We start from the raw sequence: 19,801 nt of genomic DNA, 5'->3' as shown, positions 1-19,801 counted from the left end.
GCGTCCTCGCGCACGCACGCGGCGCGCGCGTGCATGCGGCGCATGCATGCGTACTAGCGTCTGCGCGATGCTCCAGCTGCTCCTGGAGGATCGCGCAGGCGTTCTGCGCATGCGTGGAAAGCGCAAAATTCGAAAAAACCGGGTAAGGAGCGGGCGCGGGTGTGCGGGCGCGCGCGGGCGCAGCGGCTTCGCCGTTCCCGGAAGTTACTTATTTCCGGGTTCAGCGACCAACCGGATCGCAGGGACCGGTGCGAACCGGTCGAAACCCACCCCTGGTGTGGAGTTACTTGCCTTATAAACAAAAGGAATAAGGTAAGTGAAAGAAAGCACAGGAGTCAGGAAAAGAATGAGGAACAATGAATACCTTAAAGTCAGATATAGGATACCATACCTGTTGCTTTTTAACTTATTAAATAAAAAAGTTATCCTAACAACATAACTTTTAAACAAATTTAGTTCTTGAAGAAAATGGAATCATAAGATTTGTGAAAACTGTTTCCAGATGCTATGAACTCCACACACAGCAAAAATGTCCAACAAATCATTTAGGAAGAAATGAAATGATGCCCAAAAGCTTTGTTTTGAAGAAATCATTTAGATCCCTGTAGTTTTCAGTTTAAGTTTTTAATGTGCTATATGAGTAAATCCAGATCTTCATCTTCCAAGCCACTAAAATTTGTTTCATCATCTTTCTCAAATACATCTTTTCTGTTATTCTGTCTTTCATGGTTTTGGGAAGGCCTTTGCTCAGTAGGCTGCAGATTTGTTTGAATTCTACGAAAAAAGAAAGACAATAATATTTGTCAGACTTTATTACTGGTAGGAAAGGAAAAGGAACTTTTATGTATTCCCCCACGTGGCACAAATCTAATGTAAGAATGGGCAGACTGTAACCTGGAGCTTGGTGGGGCAGACAGAGCAAAGTAATGTCTCAGGTTGGCTAAGGAGACATGCCAGTACAAGCATAACATTTTTCTACCTAGAGTGTTCATGTACAAGGCAGCACTTCACCAGTGACACAAGAGATACGATCTGCTTCTATAATGACACTGCCAAAATCTAAAACTGTTTAGTGTTCCACATTGCAAAACCGTCCATAATTTTAGCTGTCAGCTATTGGTAGAAATACACCATATATTTTTGTGAATATGTGTATATCTCACCAAAGGAGAGAAAATATAATTATTAAATACTATTTTAAATGTTTAAACTTCTAAATGATAAATTGCTGATTATTTAACAGTTTAGAGAAACAATACTTAACAATATTTATTTCAAACTAGAAATGCGAATGATTTGAAAAATTACAGAGAGCTACAACAGATCTGGACAAGGAGCACCATGAAACGAAAAATGTCACAGGCCTGGGGGATAAAAAAACCCCTCTTTGTACTCAGGTACTGACTTTTCGATTTGCTCTTCTCTTGAACACACAGTCCAGTTCTTTAAACTTATTCTTAAATTAAGTCATCTAGAGCTGGATAGGGTATTCCACATTTGAACTAATGTTGATTGGAATGGAATTGTTACTTTTAGTAACCCATCAAACTTCCTTTAATTTTCTTCTTTTAGTAGCTGTTGTTTCACAATGTGTTTATGGTCGATTAAGATACCCTGATCCTTTTCTACCATACTATTCTCAAGTAAGATCTCCTAATCTGATACTTATATCTATTTTTTTCCTAACCTGAACATAAAATTTTAATTTACATACCTCTCTTTTTATTAATTTCAGTACAATATCCTAGCCTCTTAGAATTCTTTTGAATATTAATTCTGCCTTCTTTGGTGTCAACTACCATTCTTAGCTTTGAGTTTTATGGAATCTTTTTATATTCATAGCTAGATCATATATGTTGAACATCACAAACTGGAAGTAAAAGTCTCAGGGCATTCTATGTTAAGCCTACTACCGTATGTCCACATACAGCCATTGATTATTATATTTGCTTAAAACAGTAACATCCAAACAATATTTTGCCATCTTGTTTATACTGTAAAGCCATCATGTTTTCAGCTGTAATCATGTGTTCAGATGCAAGACTGGTCCACATATTTTTTAATATAGGTATGTATGTACAGAATGCATGTATAAAATGTATTTTACCAAAATCATAGATTACAAACTTCAAACCAAAACGACATCATACACTCAACTTTCACTGCATTTGCACTGGCCTCTACTTCCACTCCAAGCAGAAGAGAAAGACCCATGTGTAGGAGTACACACCCAGTTTACAAGAGGTTTCTCTCCTCAGCTTGAACAAAAAAGGTATGAAACCCAGATCAAATGACTCTGGCAGCACATAACACAGTACAGAAAGTCCTTGCTTAACTGTAAATTTCCATTACTAAGTGATGTGGTGATGTCATGTGATCAGATTGCTTAGCAACAGTAATCCCAGCAGTCCCTGTTTCCATAGTTAAGTGAGAATCATGAGTGAGGACCTTGCATGATGACTTGCTGCCAGGTCCCACGGATGAAATGTCCTGGCTTCTCTAACCCAATATCCCCGCCTGTGGTGACAAGATCTTAAGCAGGCCATCTCTTAATGACCTCATAGGACAGGGAGAATTATTACGTATCATAATATAATTGTTAAATAATTTTATGGAGTTACAGGAAATCTTACGGAATCACAATGTCTTCCCTCTTTCCACACTTAGCACACAGCTCTAGTTCGCAGGCACATGACTTGCAGATAATATGGTAAGAATCCTTTACAGTCTTTTGCAGACATTTTATGCTATTAAGAGAAAAAGAATTAAAGCTGAATTAAAATATTTCATATGGCTCTTTTGACACAAAGCAACCTGTGAAATCATAAATAGAATTTTTCCAAGTATCATATACTTTAAAAAAAGATATTATTTGTAAAAATGTTTAGAAATTTTGAAACGCAAGTAATGGAAAGATACATTTTCTGGGAAGAAAATGAAGTTTGTAATACCTAATTCCTTAGCAATTCTCAGTTTCATAATGTTCTTGAACAAACTGTTAATTGTTCTTAAAATATGTTGTTTGAGTAGATACTGACTAAAATTTTAAAGTGGCAACAAAACAATGTATCTTTGAGATGGTATGGCAATTTATTTCTATTTATACAGTTGGCAAAAACTGGTAGCTCCTGATCATACTTTACCATATACATGATGTTTAAAGTAGCCAGCACAAACCATACATTCAATCTATGCATAAAAATATCTATCTGCAATTAATCTTCATTAGTTCTAAGTATTTTAAAAACACCAACGACAACAATTTTAAAATACAGAGATGTACAAAATCAATGGCTAGGCCTTCAAAGAACTTATATCTATGCACATGTACAAACATTATTCAATCTTTTTATTAAATAAATTTCATCATACATTGTAAAGTAATCTCTTACAGAGTAAATTGAATTCAAGAACAAAGAATTTTGAAATTACTTCCAAATGTGGATTAGATTATAGATGTGAACTTCACAATACCAGGACATATGTATTTTAGATTCTAGTCTAGTGCATCTGTCATTAAACTTTTTGTCCATTTCTCTGGCCCTATTTACCATTTGATAGAAAATACTTAATTTCTGAAGTATCTATTAAACTAAAACTGTAAACTGACAGATTTAAATATTTAGTAGCAGTTGCCAACCAGTCTCTCTACGGTTTTTTTTTAGCAACAACTATATCAGGCATATTCATAAACTGCCAGAGCTGATCATAGAGCTTTTATTTTTCTGGCCAGCAGATAATCCTATTCATAAGTGATTTTGTGTCTTGACTGAAAAGAATTCAAGGGAAGCGAGGAGTAAGAAGAATTTGAGGCCAATCTGTTTAAAGGCCTTGCCAAGCATGTTGCAGGAGGAACATATGTAGCAAATACAAGTAGTCCCTGTCTTGCAAGATTTCTTTTTTAGCTTGGCCAAGAACCATTAATGCAACTCTAAGTAATTTTCACACTACTTTGTTGGTAGTATTTAAAAAAATATCCCTAATGAAGTGCAGCCGCTTCTTAAAGTTATATTCTTCTTTGTTCTATGTACAGGATTGAATTAAGACACAATGCTTGTTTTGAACACTTCCCTTCCACTGGAAAATAAGAGACTTGAATGATACTGATAAGACATTTTAAACAGAGTTAAGCTCAAAGGTTATTTACAATTCCTTTGCATGAATCACCTAGTGATGCACTTGGCAGAAATGCATGTTACAAAACCTAGATATGTTTTTTAATTAAAAACAAACACCTCTAAAAATCTTAGAACAAACAAGGGGCACAGAAAAACTACCCTTAAAGCTGCAAAAAATTGCTTCCTTTGTTATCATGGAAAGGACTGATCACCTCCCACTGTTTTTGTGGTTAAAATCATAGTCTCCTGAGGTTGCTTCTCAACTGCCCCTAAAAAATGGAAGAATCACTGTTACTTATTGATAAACTGTAGGCTTGAGGAAGTTAAAGAGGCATTTTCATACTTAAACTATTTACCTACTTTAGGTTAAGGAAATCTTGTATGGCTCTGGCTTAATTACAATTTTTAGTAAGGAGGGTTTTATGGTAATCTTTCCCTGGTGCACCTTGTTCAAAAGTACATAACAATGCATATTTCTAGTATAGTTGACTCTTAAAGTATTTTTGCTCCCTTAAAAAGGGGTGGGTGGGCTCTACACAGTCTGATCTACCTTCTCTTAGGCCACAACTGATTAAAAGTTTCTATACCTCCTGGACTGGCCATATGGCTTTTAATATATTACAATAACAATTTACTCACCATTTCTTAGCCTGTGTTAATGGTTTATACTTGTTGAATTTTACCCGCCATTCCAGGACCTCCTTACAGTGTTGACAGAGCCCTTCATGGTGTTTTGCATTGATTTTCTATGAGAAAAAGTTGAAAAATCAAATTTAATGATAGACACTCATCCTTCAAATCAGTAACAATTCAATTTTAGTTTGGTTGTTTTTTTTAAAATACTTAGTAAGTTTTCTACTGCTAGACATAAACAACAAAACATGTATTTCCTACCCCATAATTTTTGTTACAGCATATCAGCAGCCTATCATTCCTGTGGAGCCTTCTTGTTATGCATTAACTCATGCAAAGGACAGGCACGAGGAATCATGTTTAAATTCAGAGTTTGATTTTCTGGATAGTTTTGAGAAAGCTACCTAGTAAGATTTTAGAGCAAGAATTAATTTATTATTTGACTTTATCATCTTTAGGCCAACATGATAAGAAACAAATTCAGTTTCATGAGACCGTTAATAAAATAAAGTTATTCTGAAACTGAGGTTCCCCCCCCCCTTTTATATGGTTTTATCCAAAAGCAAGCCTAGATGTAATAATCTATATATATAAAAGCGAAATACCATTCACGAATCATTACGAAATCTCCAGAACTGTAAAGCCTACAAACTTGAAATTTGGCACGTATGTTCCTCTTGGCTTCTAAGTGCTCACTAAGAAAAGATTTTTTGAAATGACCATCAGAAGAACGCTTTTCCAATTGCCATTTGGGTGTGGGCATGGGCATGGCCAGCATGTGACTCATCCGGCCTGCGGGCTGGGAGTTTAGACATTCTACTCCTCCTCCCCACCTGAAAAACGCTCTGATGCTAAGGAGTTAGACTGAGGGATAGAAGGGGATAAGATAGGAGAGGCATCTGTGGGGCAAGCCTGAGGGAGAGAAGGGGGATAGAAGAGGATCAATGGAGCCAGCCTGAGGGAGAGAAGGGGGTAGGAGAGGAGAGGCTTCTGTGGAGCAAGCCTGAGGGAGAGAAGAGATAGGAAAGGATCAATGAGGCAAGCCTGAGGGAGAGGAGGAGATAGGAGGATCAATGGGGCCAGCCTTAGGAGAGAAGGAGGATTAAAGAAGAGAGGCTTCTGTGAGGCAAGCCTGAGGGAGAGAAGGGGAGAGGAGAGGCCAATCTTAACTACTCATTAATTTTCAAGCCGTAAGTGTCGATTTATCAAGCCCAATCACATAGTTTCATAGCGGAGCACAGCTAGTTACTAAATATATCTGAAGTTAATCTGTAGATTATAGTCAAAGGACTTGGTACTTCTGAATCAGAATTTTTTAAGTCAGATTTCTGAGTTTAAACATACATGCTTATGCCATTTTATAGTCCATTTCTGAAAATACCCTCAGATTGAATTTAAAGGAGGTCATATGGAATGGGAGTTTACTTTTCAAAAAGCTTGAACATTCACATTTGCCTTAAAAACACAATATTAGGTCTATTTTTTTTGTATGGTATATAGAACTGTAATGACCATTAGCTTATTCGGTGCTTTACCTTTTTATAATAAAGCCCAATTCCACTGCAAAAAAAGAGATTTGTACAATTCAGAACTTGGTAGCTATTCTAATTTTAAAATTAAGAGGTTTATACAAAAGTGTAAGCTTTCTTTGCTCAAAATAATCTTCAGTCAAGATTAACAGGTAATTTTTAATTTATAGATGCTGAATTTGTTAGTAACTAACAATGTTATTTATTCAAATAGCAATATGTTTACTACGACACTATTTCAAGAAATCATAAATCATCAAGCTGCCTTTGATGACCTAAACTATTTCAAGTGGAACAAGCCACGCAGAACAACACTCTTCCTATTGTCCTAAAATGAGTTTTTTATAGTACTATCTAATTAAACTTGTGAATCTATATCAAAAATTCTTTTCTTTAGGATTTTTCTTTAATTTCCTCCCTTTCACCATAGTTGTTCAAAAGTTTTTTTTATCTTTAAATTTTCCACTTCTGGCTCCTGAAGACAATGTTGGTATTTCTGGTGATCACGAACTTGCAATAAAAAAGTAATCTTTGAACTTAACCTGCTGATTTAGATATGACGTTAGAGTTCGACTAATAGCATGTTGTCTCCAAAGAAAGCCAGAGCTTTGCCCACCTTGGAGTCCAAGTGTCATCTCTACGATCAATACTACTTCTGAATTATTAAAACTTATAGCAATTAAGAATCTTCTGAGGATTGAAGCTCATCGTATTTTAGATACAGAAATACACATTTTCTTCAATGGAAAATTAAAGTGTGGGGTTGTTTGTGTTTAAAAATTCCTCTTATGATTTTTGTGAGCAATCAAGCATACACAAATCTAATGCTGTATGCAAATGATAAAATCATATTATCCAAGAGAGTACCCCTTTTTCAGACACTAAGAGTCATTAGTACTAATAAATCCAAACCACCTAATCATTGTGTGCGTGACTGTGCATCACACAATAACAAACTACCTAATCTGGTGCCCTTCAGATTCTTGGAACTGTAATTCCCAGCACGCCTAGTCAGTATGGCTGAGGAAGCCACCTCAGAGCACTCCCCCTTTTTTCTTGGCTCTAAATAAGTTACTCTTATTTTTTTCCACGAAGATACCAGATCATCATTTGGATTTATACCAGGGAAGGGCAATGAGTAGTTGTTGAGCCATCAAGAGCATTCAGCTTAATTTAATGCAGTCCTTGGGCTAATTTCAAAAGCTTTCTGTAAGACATCAGCCAACTCTCTTCCATTTAAACATGAAGAAAGCAATGAAAAGAAAGACAGGAGTATAGAAAAATATATTACCTTGTCCCTACCTTCCACATAGTTCCCACAGATTACCTGAAGAGAAATGTGTGTCTTAATGAATATCCCTTCCTACTTTAATTTAAGAAAAAAGTGAAGGCAGTGGCAGAAGTGACAAAAAAAATCCTTACATTAACTATTAAATTATATAAATTGCTGAATACATTGGTAATCCTATTGGTAATTTGTTGGCAGACATTTACTCAAGCCTAAAGTAGGATTTATTCTACTCCACTCCTTGTTTTGAGAGCGAAAGAGAAAAGGCATAGGAGCAATACTTTTCACATCTTGTTGATACAAAAAGCACAGAACAAATGCAAAGGATATTAACTTGGATTCAAGGTATATGCTTACTTTATTACATTTGTTACATTTATATATCTGCCATCTCACATACATAGCTCTGGGAAGCAGACACAATCATTATCATCTTAAGAAAAAAGGGGGAAATTAAACAGCAGAACTGAAGAGGGCATCCTGTTGTTCAGCCTCTCAAGTGTCCGCTCTCCTTAGAGACTGCCCATCCTGCCTTATCGATCTGTCCTTCTTGCAGACAGGTAAGCACTTGTGAACTGAAACAAAAAACCCTACCTCTTTTTTCATAATCTTTAAACTTTTCTCTGCTCTGGGCCCAATAGCTTATTGCTGGGTAACAAACAGCTTTATGTGGCAGAAATAATTGTTTAACAATGTAGTTAGGAATATAACTTCTGTTCCGATGCTTACAGAAAAGAAAACTAAAGTTGAAGTTTATTTAGGAAACAGCGTGATCACAGAAAAACCCAAAGAGCCAGTCTGGTGTAGTGGTGAAGAAACCAGGAGACAGTGAATTCTAGTGCCATCTTAGGCACGAAACCAGTAGGGTCCCTCTGACTGAGCCCTAGAAAGAAAGCAATGGCAAGCCACTCATGAAATTATTCTAAGAAAACTACAGGACCAGTTTGTCCAGGCAGGAGGGAGGAAGGAAGGAAACGAAATCTTAAGTTCCTAAATTCCATCTACATCTAAGGGCCTATGGTGGACTGTCCTCTATTATGAAGAGACAGCGAGAGCAATGAGTTCCTGAACTGCGTAAGTCTGAATTAGAAGAGACTGAACTGAGTGAAGAAGGAAATTATGAAACTCCTCAGAATGAATAGGTATGTTCCATAAGGATATGCAACATGAGTCTTTTAGGCAAGCAAAGCAGATAAAAATGCTTTAACAGTCCCACTGTTAGCTATCTCTATATCTATTGATAATAACACTCAATAGCTTTATACGTGCAAAAAGTCAGTGAATAAACGGGTGAACTGCTAAAAAACCAAAAGTGACATTTGAACATTTGTGGTCTGAATTCCAAATCAACACATTTGTTTCATCTGTGTATCTGTTATTATGAACCAAAAGCTATGGCTGTGCAAAGCGTTCGAAACACATGCTTTGCAAAGTGTAGAAGAATAGCAAAAAAAATCTATTTGATATCATAAAAGCAGCCATGTCCTGTGGAAGGCTTTGAAATTTCTCCTCATTTGTCTATGTATGTATGCATACGTTTCTGCTAGCACTGCCAGGTAAGATGTGCTTATACATAGAAATGTAAACACAGTCAGATGTACTTCAAGCCTTGTATTATTGCAGTAAACTCTCTTCCAGGTGGCTCTGGAAGACTAATTCAAAAATGCAATTGGTACAAAATGCATCAGTCCACCTGCTGATATCGTAGCTACAGGATGATTCAACTATTTTGAGGGTGCTGCCCTGACTTCCTATAAGTTTCTAAGTTCAATTCAAGATGCTGATTTCAATTTATTGAGCTTTATAGAGTAAAGTCCAAAGCTATCTATTGTAGAGATAATTTTTATTATTCTGTGTAGTTGTTACATCCTCATAGGGTACAGACTGACGCTGTGTGTATAGCCAGAATAGTTTTAATTGCAAGACCATGTTTTCTATATATATGCACCAGCTATTACCTTGTGACACATGACAACTTTCCACGATTGTGACCTTTGTTTCACAAACAGGATATGTTCATAAATGGCAACATTCTCAAGAATATTGGTAATGGCTGTTCTTATAACTCTAAGTAGGTTGTAGGGTTAAACTGCATAATATCAGCTTGATTTGCATTCATAAGTTAAGTATCCTGCATTATAAAATGCATAAACCACTTTAGTCACCTTTTGAAAAGTGGTTAAAATGTGCCTTTTTTTTACAAGCCTCTAGAGCAGTATTTCTCAATGTTGGCAACTTTAAGTCCTGGGGACTTCAATTCCCAGAATCTGGCTGGGGAATTCTGGGAGTTGAAGTCCCCAGGACTTAAAGTTGCCAAGGTTGAGAAACACTGCTCTAGAGACTAACAATTAAATTTTGTTTCCAATCTGATTGGTAGTGGGGTATTTTAATTATTACTAGAGAATAACAAGACTCAAGTTTATGGTTTTTAATATTTGATCTGTGTATAATCAAGAGTAAGTGGATTAAAATCTCTATAGCACTTCCAAGGAGGAAGCTATGTAGCATGGAATTCCCCAACATTTTCAGCTTTGCAGTGTGGCGGAGTGGGGCGAGGGAGAAGAGGGGGTTGTTCTGCATGAGCAGCAGGCAAGTGCATGCAGCTCCATTTGTGCGAGCAGCAGACCCGCACATCTGCCATTCACACAAATGGAGTGCACATGTACATACTGCCCGCTTGCTCCTGCAAGTGAGGATACATGTACACGTGCACTCGCTGTCCATTTCTGCAGCCTGGTTGTAATTTCACGGCCCCCTAGTGGATGAATTTCAAACATGACCCGAGGGTTGCCAGACTCAAGGACATCTGTTACAAAACATAGTGTATTTGCCTTATTATTGCATGATTTTGGTCATCTTTCGTAAAAATAATTCCCATTTATCAGAGTGGCATCATGTGAATTTATCAGTCAGTTAAGAATTTCAACTAAGTCCAAACCCAACATCTTATTCAAGACAATTGTGGTAAGAGAAACAGATGACAAAATTAAGAAATGCATAGAATTTTTCTCACATGTATTATAGTATAATTAAGGTAATGAATATGCGTACAGCACTTTTATCCAAAATGTGAACCGCAGACGTAAATGGCAGGGGGCCACTTAAGTGCTTCAAGCCTTTGTCTCTTAGAGTTGACAATACTGAAATAAATTAAACCCTGACAGCTTCCCATATTATTTCAAATGCATCCTAAGTATTCAGAGTTTAATCCTTTTTTTGGGGGGGGGGGGGGCAAGCCAGTAAACTTTGATGGGTGCCCTAGACAATTAAGGATGATTTATAAATCAAAAACAGCACAATTATTCAAAACATTGTGATATGTCATAAGACAGCAACGTGACGCCGCGAGTTTGACACCCGTGATCTACATCATCCTGAACAAAGGTAGCTATACAAATTTATTAAATTATTGAATCAAATCTGTGAACGATTTCACTGATTTCCCCACTAAATGTTTCAGGATGAAGACACCTACCCCTAATTTACTTAAACAAGGAAAACATGTGTGGGTGACTCTATCACCCTTCTTTCTCTAAAAAGTGTTTTGTATTAATTTATGTATTAAAAATAATAGAATATACTATTTTATGTATTTCTGGGAGTACATTAGCATCATTGACAATTTTAATACTTTTGGGAGACCATCAGCATGCTTCAAAAGACATGAAAGAAATCTATGATATTTGGAGTTGGAAAAATCTATAGAATCATCAGGTTTACTGGTTAATTTCAGAAGACTCAGTTAAGGGTTTTTACCCACTTATTAAAGGACAGAATGAGGCATCCAATAAATTAAAACTATAAATGTTTTAAATATTTAGGAAACAATGTTGCTAATAATATTAACAAATTATTTAAAAATAATATTCCTATTTCAGAAAAAAATAAATAAATGAAAAGATGGCACAAAAATATTTAAATATACTGGGTCAAATTGTAGCAAACTGTATTAAAATGATGACACCAGCCCCCTCCCCACCTGAAAAGAACTCTGTTCCAACTGCCAGTTGCCTCATATTCCGTTACCTCAGTTCCACTTCTTCACTCAGGAGAGGCCTGGGCTCCTTATAGTTTTGTAGCGAAGCACGGATATCCAGCTAGTGGACTATAAGATCACAACTGAAAAAGGAAATGTTTCTTGCTAAATAGTCAAGCCTGTAATATCTGAATATATGGAATGCAAAAAGGCATGCCCAATGTATGCAGTTCTAAACGGATTGCATACTTTTTCCAACAGCTATTTAAATGTCAATCATGCAACTTGTCAAACCAGAATCTATAGAAAGGCCAAAGTGCATTATTTAATTGCAACAAAACAAGAAATATGGCAATTATAAAACAAAACCATGACTCATACTGTAGATTTTCATGGCTGCTATTTATAAGCTTTCCAGGCAATGCCATGTGAGACAATAAAAGCTGATGTTGCATTAGCTATGACTCGTTTCCTGTTTGACATTTACTTCCTAATCCAGGTTTGTTTTACCTGTATCTGGAAGCTAGCTTTGCCACTAGTAGTTGACTTACACAACCATTCATTTAGTGACTGTTTGAAGTTACAGCAGTACTGAAAAAAAATGACTTATGAAAACTTTTCACGCTTATGACCATTGCAGTATCCCCATAGTCATATGATCAAAATTCAGGTGCTTGGCAACTAGCACTTATTTATGACAATTGCACTGTCCCAGAGTCCCAGAATCATGGGATCACCATTTGCAACCTTCCCAGCTGGCTTCTCACAAGCAAAGTCAATGGAGGAAGCCAGATTCACTTAATAACCATGACTCACTTAACTGCAATGATTTGATTAACAGTCATAGCAAAGGTTGTAAAATTAGGTGTGACTCACTTAACAACTATCTTAGCAATGGAAATTTTGGACTCAATTATGATCAGGTACTCAATTGGTTTTACACATAAACACTTGATTTTCACACTCAAATGAATCAATACTACATGTATTAATTTCATTCTCCCATTACTGTGTCTATTTTCCTTTTTAAAATGGCCAGATTTTAATGTTCACAGGGATGAAGAATGATAACTATTTCCACTCTAATGGCAGAAGCTACAGGATAAATTTACTGATTTCTCAAATTTTAAAAGTTAAGAAATTTGATGAAAATATACATATATTAATGTCATACTATCAATACAAGCAAAGATAAATAGTGATACATAATGCTCCAATAATATACCATGCACAATAGTACAAGACATTGTAAAGATCAGAGTAAGATAATACAGATTTTTCCATCTGAGGTAAAAAAAAGTCCTGGTGATTTTGTTTTTTGTTTTTTAAATAAACTGGACCAGCCATTATTACTCTTTTTGACCTTGAAACATTTCATATAGTTTACAAATAAAAAGAATAAGAAGATGGATAAGAGAGTTGCTGTAAAAGCTGTATATCCTCCAATTTTAGAGTTATCTGTGGGATTGGACCCTTAATGCTCTTTGAGCTTGGCAACATCAGCACTCATACTGATGTTCCCTAGTTTGTAATGAAATGTCTGCAAGGAAACAACCAAGCTCAGAGAGCACTAAAGACCCCACAGTTAAATCCTGAACTACCAGTTTTCTCTTTAAAGTTTTCTATCACACTCAATACAAAATAAGATCAACTCCCCCCATCTCCCCGCCCTCCCAAAAATTCGAAGCAAGGAGCAAGAGGTATCTTCATGTGGTATCTTCATACCTGACAAAACTTCAGTAAGATTGAGAAAGCAAGAAATATGCAGGATTCAATAAAGTATCTTGAATACCAGCTTTTGAACCTTCATTTACAGAGGATTCATTTAAGATGAATCTGCTTGAAGGATCAAAAAAACTTTTTCTCAAATCTCTAATCACTTAGGCCAGAGGTGTCAAACTCGATTTCATTGAGGGCTGCATCAGGGTTGTGTTTGATTTTTTGGGGGGGAGGGGGGCATGGCCAGCTCGATGTCACTCATGCAGTCTCCATTTTCTGCCACAAGGGCCTCCTGCAGCCTTCTGCCATCATAAACGGAGCCTGGGGAGACTGTGCGCGGTCCTCCCAAGTTTCATTTTCGCTGGCAGAAGAACGGCAGGCTGGTCCTTTGCTGTTTCCAGGGCGGCTCCTCGAGTCAAATTTAAGCACCTGGTGGGTCTGATCTGGCCCACGGGCCTTGAGTTTGACACCCCGGACTTAGGCGGCGCTACTGGTTGCAAGATATGCAGTCAATGGATCTGTTTAAGAGTGCTGATATCTGCTCTCTTCCTTTGCTTTTCTAGCCTCTCCTCAATCACTCACCTATATTCACCCTGACAAAAGGATTAAGGTTGTTCCATTAATTACGACATCTTTATGTTGCCCTTTGAAAAATAACACTTTGTCAATATGTGTGCTTATCCCTGTCTGGGCGTATATGTACATAAGGGAAGAGTACAAATAAAACAGGATATGAAGAAAGATCTCAGGCAGACACATATGCAAAGGAGATGCCATGATTTGACTGATACTCCAAAAGGAAAAAAATCTATATCAGAAATGATGATTCTCTATGAAGCCACAAGCCAAATTCTTATTTTTTTCCAAAAGTCAAAAATAGTGTAAGAAGTTAACATCTGCATCAGACTATTTTCAAAACATCTGACTATCACATGAGCTTCCAACAGTGGTCATACTCTAGTTCCTTAGTAGGACAGAAAGGATAATATTCAAGTCATGCATCTATTTATAAACGTAATTTCTCCAATGGAATTTGAAGAAGCAAGCATTTCTTTCTCCAAGTAATTTCCCATTCATTCCCAAAATATATTCTGGACTGTTACCATGTCTCAAAAGCAGACCTATGGGGATGTAGAATTAAGGGAAATGAGGACCCACTAGGAAACCAAATCAACTAATATGATACTAGGTTTCACCCAAAGTCCAGTTATGATACATGAGACAGGAATTTAAGGCAGTATGCTAGATTATGTATACTATAGTTTAAGTCATTATTTGTATTATTACCAGTTTGGTCTGATCTAGTTTAGTCTGGAAACACTAAGCAGAGATGAAAATTATTTCTACACAATGCATCCATAGTATCAAATTAACATCTTATTCTCCTGCTCTGTTCCCTGTACAGTAGACCTTAAAAGTAAAAGTGATATGAATTTGGACTGAGTTGAAATGGTTTAACCACTAAAATATGCAACATGTGTAGAAACAGACTAATTAAGGATTTAGATAATCACACATCAGTTTGTTTTTCTAACACTATCATTTAGTACACACCAGTTTTGAACAACAGATGGTCAGGACTTTTTAAAATATAGCCATAATTCTTGCTAAGCCATACACTTCTTGAACTATTAGTTACAACTATTTGTCACAGGAAAATAACCCACTGCAAATACATGAGGAAAAAATATGTGAATTGTATTATTAGAAAGATGCAAGAACAGAAAATTTAAAAGTAAGCATTAGAAGCAGGGCATAGTTGTGCCATATCACTGACTCATAGGAGGAAACTGAAATTTAAATAGGCCAACTGTGGAAGATAAAGTATATTTCACAATGATTCTCCTCTTTATCTTTTAAAATATTTGTTCCGTATCAGTGACTGTATTTTCTTTGAGATTTATAGATGGGTTTCACTTCTTTAATTATACAAAGTAAAAACAACAACACAAGCATTTCCTTTAAATGTTTCCAGTGCACAAATCATTTTTTTTAAGGACTGAAAATCCAATGCAATAAAGGTGAATAAGGAATTATTTATACATTAGCGTACAGCTATTTTTGAATTGTGCTTAGCTATATATTTGTTCTGTAATTAAAATACTTACTTTATTTGCCATAGGTTATGACACTCCACCTTTGTTACTTGTTAAACACAAAGCTAAAACTGGCTCTTCCAGTATTAATACTGTTTAGGAGTATGACCAAACTGGGCTATTGTTTCTAGTGCACAAACATTTGTTTCTCTAAAGTGCAGCGATCATGCCATCTGTATGCAGTAGTGGACAATGAATAATAAACAGAAAAATCCCACATTATTATTGGCTACTACATTCTTGCTCAAATAAAGCATTTTTGGAAAAAGGGACAGAATATCTTTTAATGGACTTTAACACACATTCAAGATCAGCAAATTACATAAAAGTGGGCATCAATAACGTAACACCTATATTCCTCTATCATTTTCAGAATGTGATACAGCTTTATAAATTATGCAAAATGAAGATACAATAACACAATTTTTGCTATTACAGTATAAATAGCTGACTTTAGAATAATCTAGGGAAGATGAATGATGAAGATGTCAGATGTAGGGCAGATAAACACATATAGTACTTCTGACATTACATAATTGAAACTGCCTACCATAAAATACAGCAGCTTTAAAAATGATTGGACTGACTCACCAAAGTTTACAGAAACAATATTTACTGCTTTCAAAATCAAAAGCATGTGGTGTATTCTAGTTATTATGGATCAGCAGCATGAATTCATAACTTGTTTTCAGACTTCCTATAGGCATCTAGTCTATAGGAAATGGAAAACAGAATTTGGTAATAGGCTGGTATTTGCCCTGATGGAAAAAGCAGTTAATTTGTAACAAGAAAGCCAAATTTCATCTAATAGCTACAGTTATATTGCACAATATTGTAAGGGAATGTGTAACAGATTCCCGATATAGCAGTTGTATACATCCTAGTTATGCACGCACTCATTCATCTACCTCAGTTAACCATTTTCATTCTAAATACAGAACAGACCAATCCAATTAGGCTTTAAAAAGTCCTCTGCTAAGGACAGCAGGATGGGAAAGCAAGCAAACAAACTTTATTTCTAGTTGGAACAAAAGCAATGGTACATGTTCATATACTGATATAGAACGCACATGCATATATATATGTGCTTTATGGCACCTATATTCTAATTCTCCTGAATCCAGTTTGTTTCCTTTAACAGCGATGTATATATTGTCAGGATGCTTGTTAACAAATACAAAGGCTGGGTTCACAGCCATACTTCTTTGTAACATGTTGAAGGTGACTTCACTATCTAATCTAATCTCACAATACATTTTCAGCCTCTTATCCTACAACAGATAATGGTATTCTAAAACAGAGCCTAACTCCTGGCAGAACTGCCTTGCAACAGAAGCAATTTGCCTTTTTTTCTAGGATACTCTTTCTATGTCCTACTCTAACCAAGAGCCCACTATTTCTTATCATCTCTTATACAAGAACCAGTTCTGATTTCTCTGCCCAAATAAGGTCATCCAAATGCTGCTACCTGCTATTTTCTGGTCATTTTTTATTCTTTCATTTCTACTGAAAACCAGTAAGACTTAAAAAAAAAGATTGACACTCCAGCCTCCTTATTTCTGATTAAAATTCAGTGTGTCTAAGAATTGCATTAATTCACATGACTGTCAATGATAGGGAAGTTATATTTCTCAGGCCTAATACATAAACTAAAAATATTTATCTTTTCCTATTAAACTAAAAACTGCCTAGAATTAGATGTTAGAAAGAAATATACAGTAAGTACAATATTTTTCGGAGTATAAGACGCTCCGGACTATAAGATACACCTACCTTTTGGGGGGAGCAAAACAAGAAAAAAAAATCTATCTCTGCCTACCAGCATCCATCGGTATTTGTCTGGCTCGAGTCCTTGCAACAAACAGCAAACCGTCTGGTAAACCTTAGCATGTTATCGCTGCCTGATTCAGCACAAGCAGCTGATTGGCGGTTGAATCGGCCTCCCGAAATACCGCCAATCAGCTGTTCCAGGTTGCTGGGATCGCCTCCGCACATCGCTGCTGATTGCTGCCTCCGCACATCGTGCTTTTGGCATCACCTTTAAAGCCCTACATGGCCTAGGACCTGGATATCTCCGGGACCGCCTCCTGCAATATACCTCCCAGCGCCCAATAAGATCGCACAGGGCGGGCCTTCTCCGGGTACCGTTGGCTACGCAGTGCCGTCTGGCGGTTCCAAAGGGCCGGGGCAGCCTTCTCTGTTGCTGCCCCGGCCCTTTGGAATGATCTATCCCCTGAGATCCGGACCCTCCCCACTCTCTTGGCCTTCCGTAAGTCTGTTAAGGCCTGGCTGTTCCGGCAGGCCTAGGGCTGTTGATAGTGATTGAACTTCAGCCCTCATTAAAACTGAGTGCGTGTTGTGTTTTGTTTTTAAGTCTTGTCTTGTATTTTTAAATCTTTTTAAAATATTTTTAAACTGATTTTATGTAAGCCGCCCGGAGTCCTTTGGGATTGGCGGGATACAAATCTATTAAAATTACAAATTGCATCCACGTGTTGTGATTTTGGCCTCCACATGCCCCATTTTTGGCATCCATGCGTTGCATTTTCAGCCGGTTCCAGGTGGCGGTGATTGGCAGCGATGTGCTGTGACAATCCCTGCAGCCTCGAACATATCTAAAATGGCGCGTGTGGAGGCCGAAAAGGTAACACGTGGAGACCGAAAATGCCCAAAGGGTGGGAGGTGGGTGGGGCTTCAACAACATTCAGTGTATAAGATGCACCACAATTTTCACCCACTTTTAGGGGGGGGGGAGTTAGTGTCTTATACTCCAAAAAGCATGGCAGTCATTAGTTTTGAGAAATTTAATTTGAAAATATCTATCATTTGCAAATGAACTTAGCTATTGCAAAGTTTAATGGTTTACATTTGTACAGATTCTATAGTCATATTTGTGTTCCCCCCCACACAAATGTTATTCATTACTTAGAAAAGTAACATTTTATGCCTGAAATTTTAGGCCTGTAAAATTAGCAAATAAGCCTCCTGATCAGAGTCAGGGGCTTTCTTGAAAGCATTCTTCTACCATCCCCAAAACATCTCTAGGATTTGAGGAGAACTTTTTTTACATGATATTCTTCCTAATATAAACTTTCTTACTGTTCCAGGCTTCTACAGGTCATTCAATTTTAATTTGATATTTATTGTATTTGTACCATTCTCCCATTATGAGTTTATATTGGATCAGATCCAGATTATATCCACTGAACCTATGTCCTTTCAAATGTACCAGGGGTTAAATTATTAGTGCACTTTTGAGTTTAATACTGCTTAAATCTGACTAATCCAGATTGAATCTGACATTATTTTCACCCCTTTATCATTATAGGAAGTTGCTCTGATTTGTTAAACAAAAACATAGACTTTACAATTGTGATTTTGCAAAGGTGGTTATTTTGTTGATGTGTAGTTATTTAGTATGCTTTGATTCCTTTCTAAAGGGTGGCCAATTAGTGGCTTAAGTAAGTGCATAATTCGATTTTTAAGTGAAACAACTTCCTCCCATTTTCTGCATACTATACATTAGAAAGGGTGACCATTCTACCAACCACACCTAACTTCTATCTTTAAGCTTAATGCAGCATCTTTCTTTAACTCTAGCATATTTCTGTAAGTGGTGGTTAAAGTAAGGAGTATTTAAAGTATATTCAAAAAACGCTGCCTTACCCATTTAGCCTGACCATCTTAATGAAGGTATGTGCGTGCTCTAAAACAGAAAATGACCAGGTGCTATCAAAGATTTCTAGCAGCTGCTCAGGGCACACACATTCTCACTCTTAAATAACTACACGAAAACCTCCTAATTATTTTCAAAAAGTGCTGAATCTCCAAGTTCTTTTGCAGGCCGCGCTCCTAGAGAGGGGAAACCCCCTTACTGTTTCAACTAGTTTGGCAGGGGTGGGCAACTATGATAACTTTATGCCCTGTGGACAACCCGGCGCAGGAATTCTGGGAGTTGAAGTCCACAGGTCATAAAGTTGCCACAAGCTGCCCACCCCTGAGTTTGGGGTTTGCGCATCTAAATTTTTTAAAAAACTAGTCGGGACCAAGAAGATTTGATCGACTCATGAAGAGATCTGCCGCTCTGAGATCGAAAAGAAGGGGGGGACTTCTGAAACCCGGCCTCAAACCTTGCGTTGGGCGCTGGAGTCGTACTTGTCATTCCTGAAGCCTTGAGCGTTCTGGTGCCGTTGAGCTCGCGTCCGGGATACGTTCCCTCTCTGTGAACTCATCTTCCATGCTTCTCCCCTCAGCCGGAAGCAAATCTGCTCCTCACATCCGGCGAAGAGGTTTGTTGAAGCTCCTCAAGTTACCTCCAGCGGCAGAGCGGCTGCTATTGGCTTCAATGAAGAAGATCCCGCCTTCCTGCCAGGAAATCTGACAAGAGAACGCAGCCGAGAGACGTAATTTTATTGGCCGGCTCCCGAGGGCTACCGGTCAGA

General features: G+C 37.2%; 1 protein-coding gene across 3 annotated transcripts; it reads right to left on the bottom strand.

Annotated features, from left to right (window-relative positions):
* Window positions 1–614: 614 nt before the first annotated feature.
* On the bottom strand, window positions 615–19,694 carry C3H9orf85 (chromosome 3 C9orf85 homolog). 3 transcript variants are annotated; one of them, XM_032212884.1, is made up of 4 exons: window positions 19,490–19,694; window positions 4,758–4,864; window positions 2,634–2,747; window positions 615–774 (listed from the first exon to the last, which is right to left on the bottom strand). In XM_032212884.1, the coding sequence occupies exons 1-4, from the start codon at window positions 19,589–19,591 to the stop codon at window positions 633–635; spliced, it is 465 nt and encodes a 154-aa protein (XP_032068775.1). In that variant the 5' UTR covers window positions 19,592–19,694; the 3' UTR covers window positions 615–632. The 3 variants fall into 3 exon arrangements, with proteins under 3 accessions (XP_032068775.1, XP_032068777.1, XP_032068776.1); XM_032212886.1 differs by lacking the exon at window positions 2,634–2,747 and having other exon boundaries at window positions 687–774; XM_032212885.1 differs by lacking the exons at window positions 615–774; window positions 2,634–2,747 and adding an exon at window positions 3,544–4,387.
* Window positions 19,695–19,801: the final 107 nt, after the last annotated feature.

The sequence above is a fragment of the Thamnophis elegans genome, chromosome 3 (assembly GCF_009769535.1).
Source record: "Thamnophis elegans isolate rThaEle1 chromosome 3, rThaEle1.pri, whole genome shotgun sequence".
NCBI classification, from domain to species: domain Eukaryota; kingdom Metazoa; phylum Chordata; class Lepidosauria; order Squamata; family Colubridae; genus Thamnophis; species Thamnophis elegans.
The sequence above is the reverse complement of the archived record's forward strand: the minus strand, read 5'-3'. Positions and strand labels throughout refer to the sequence as shown.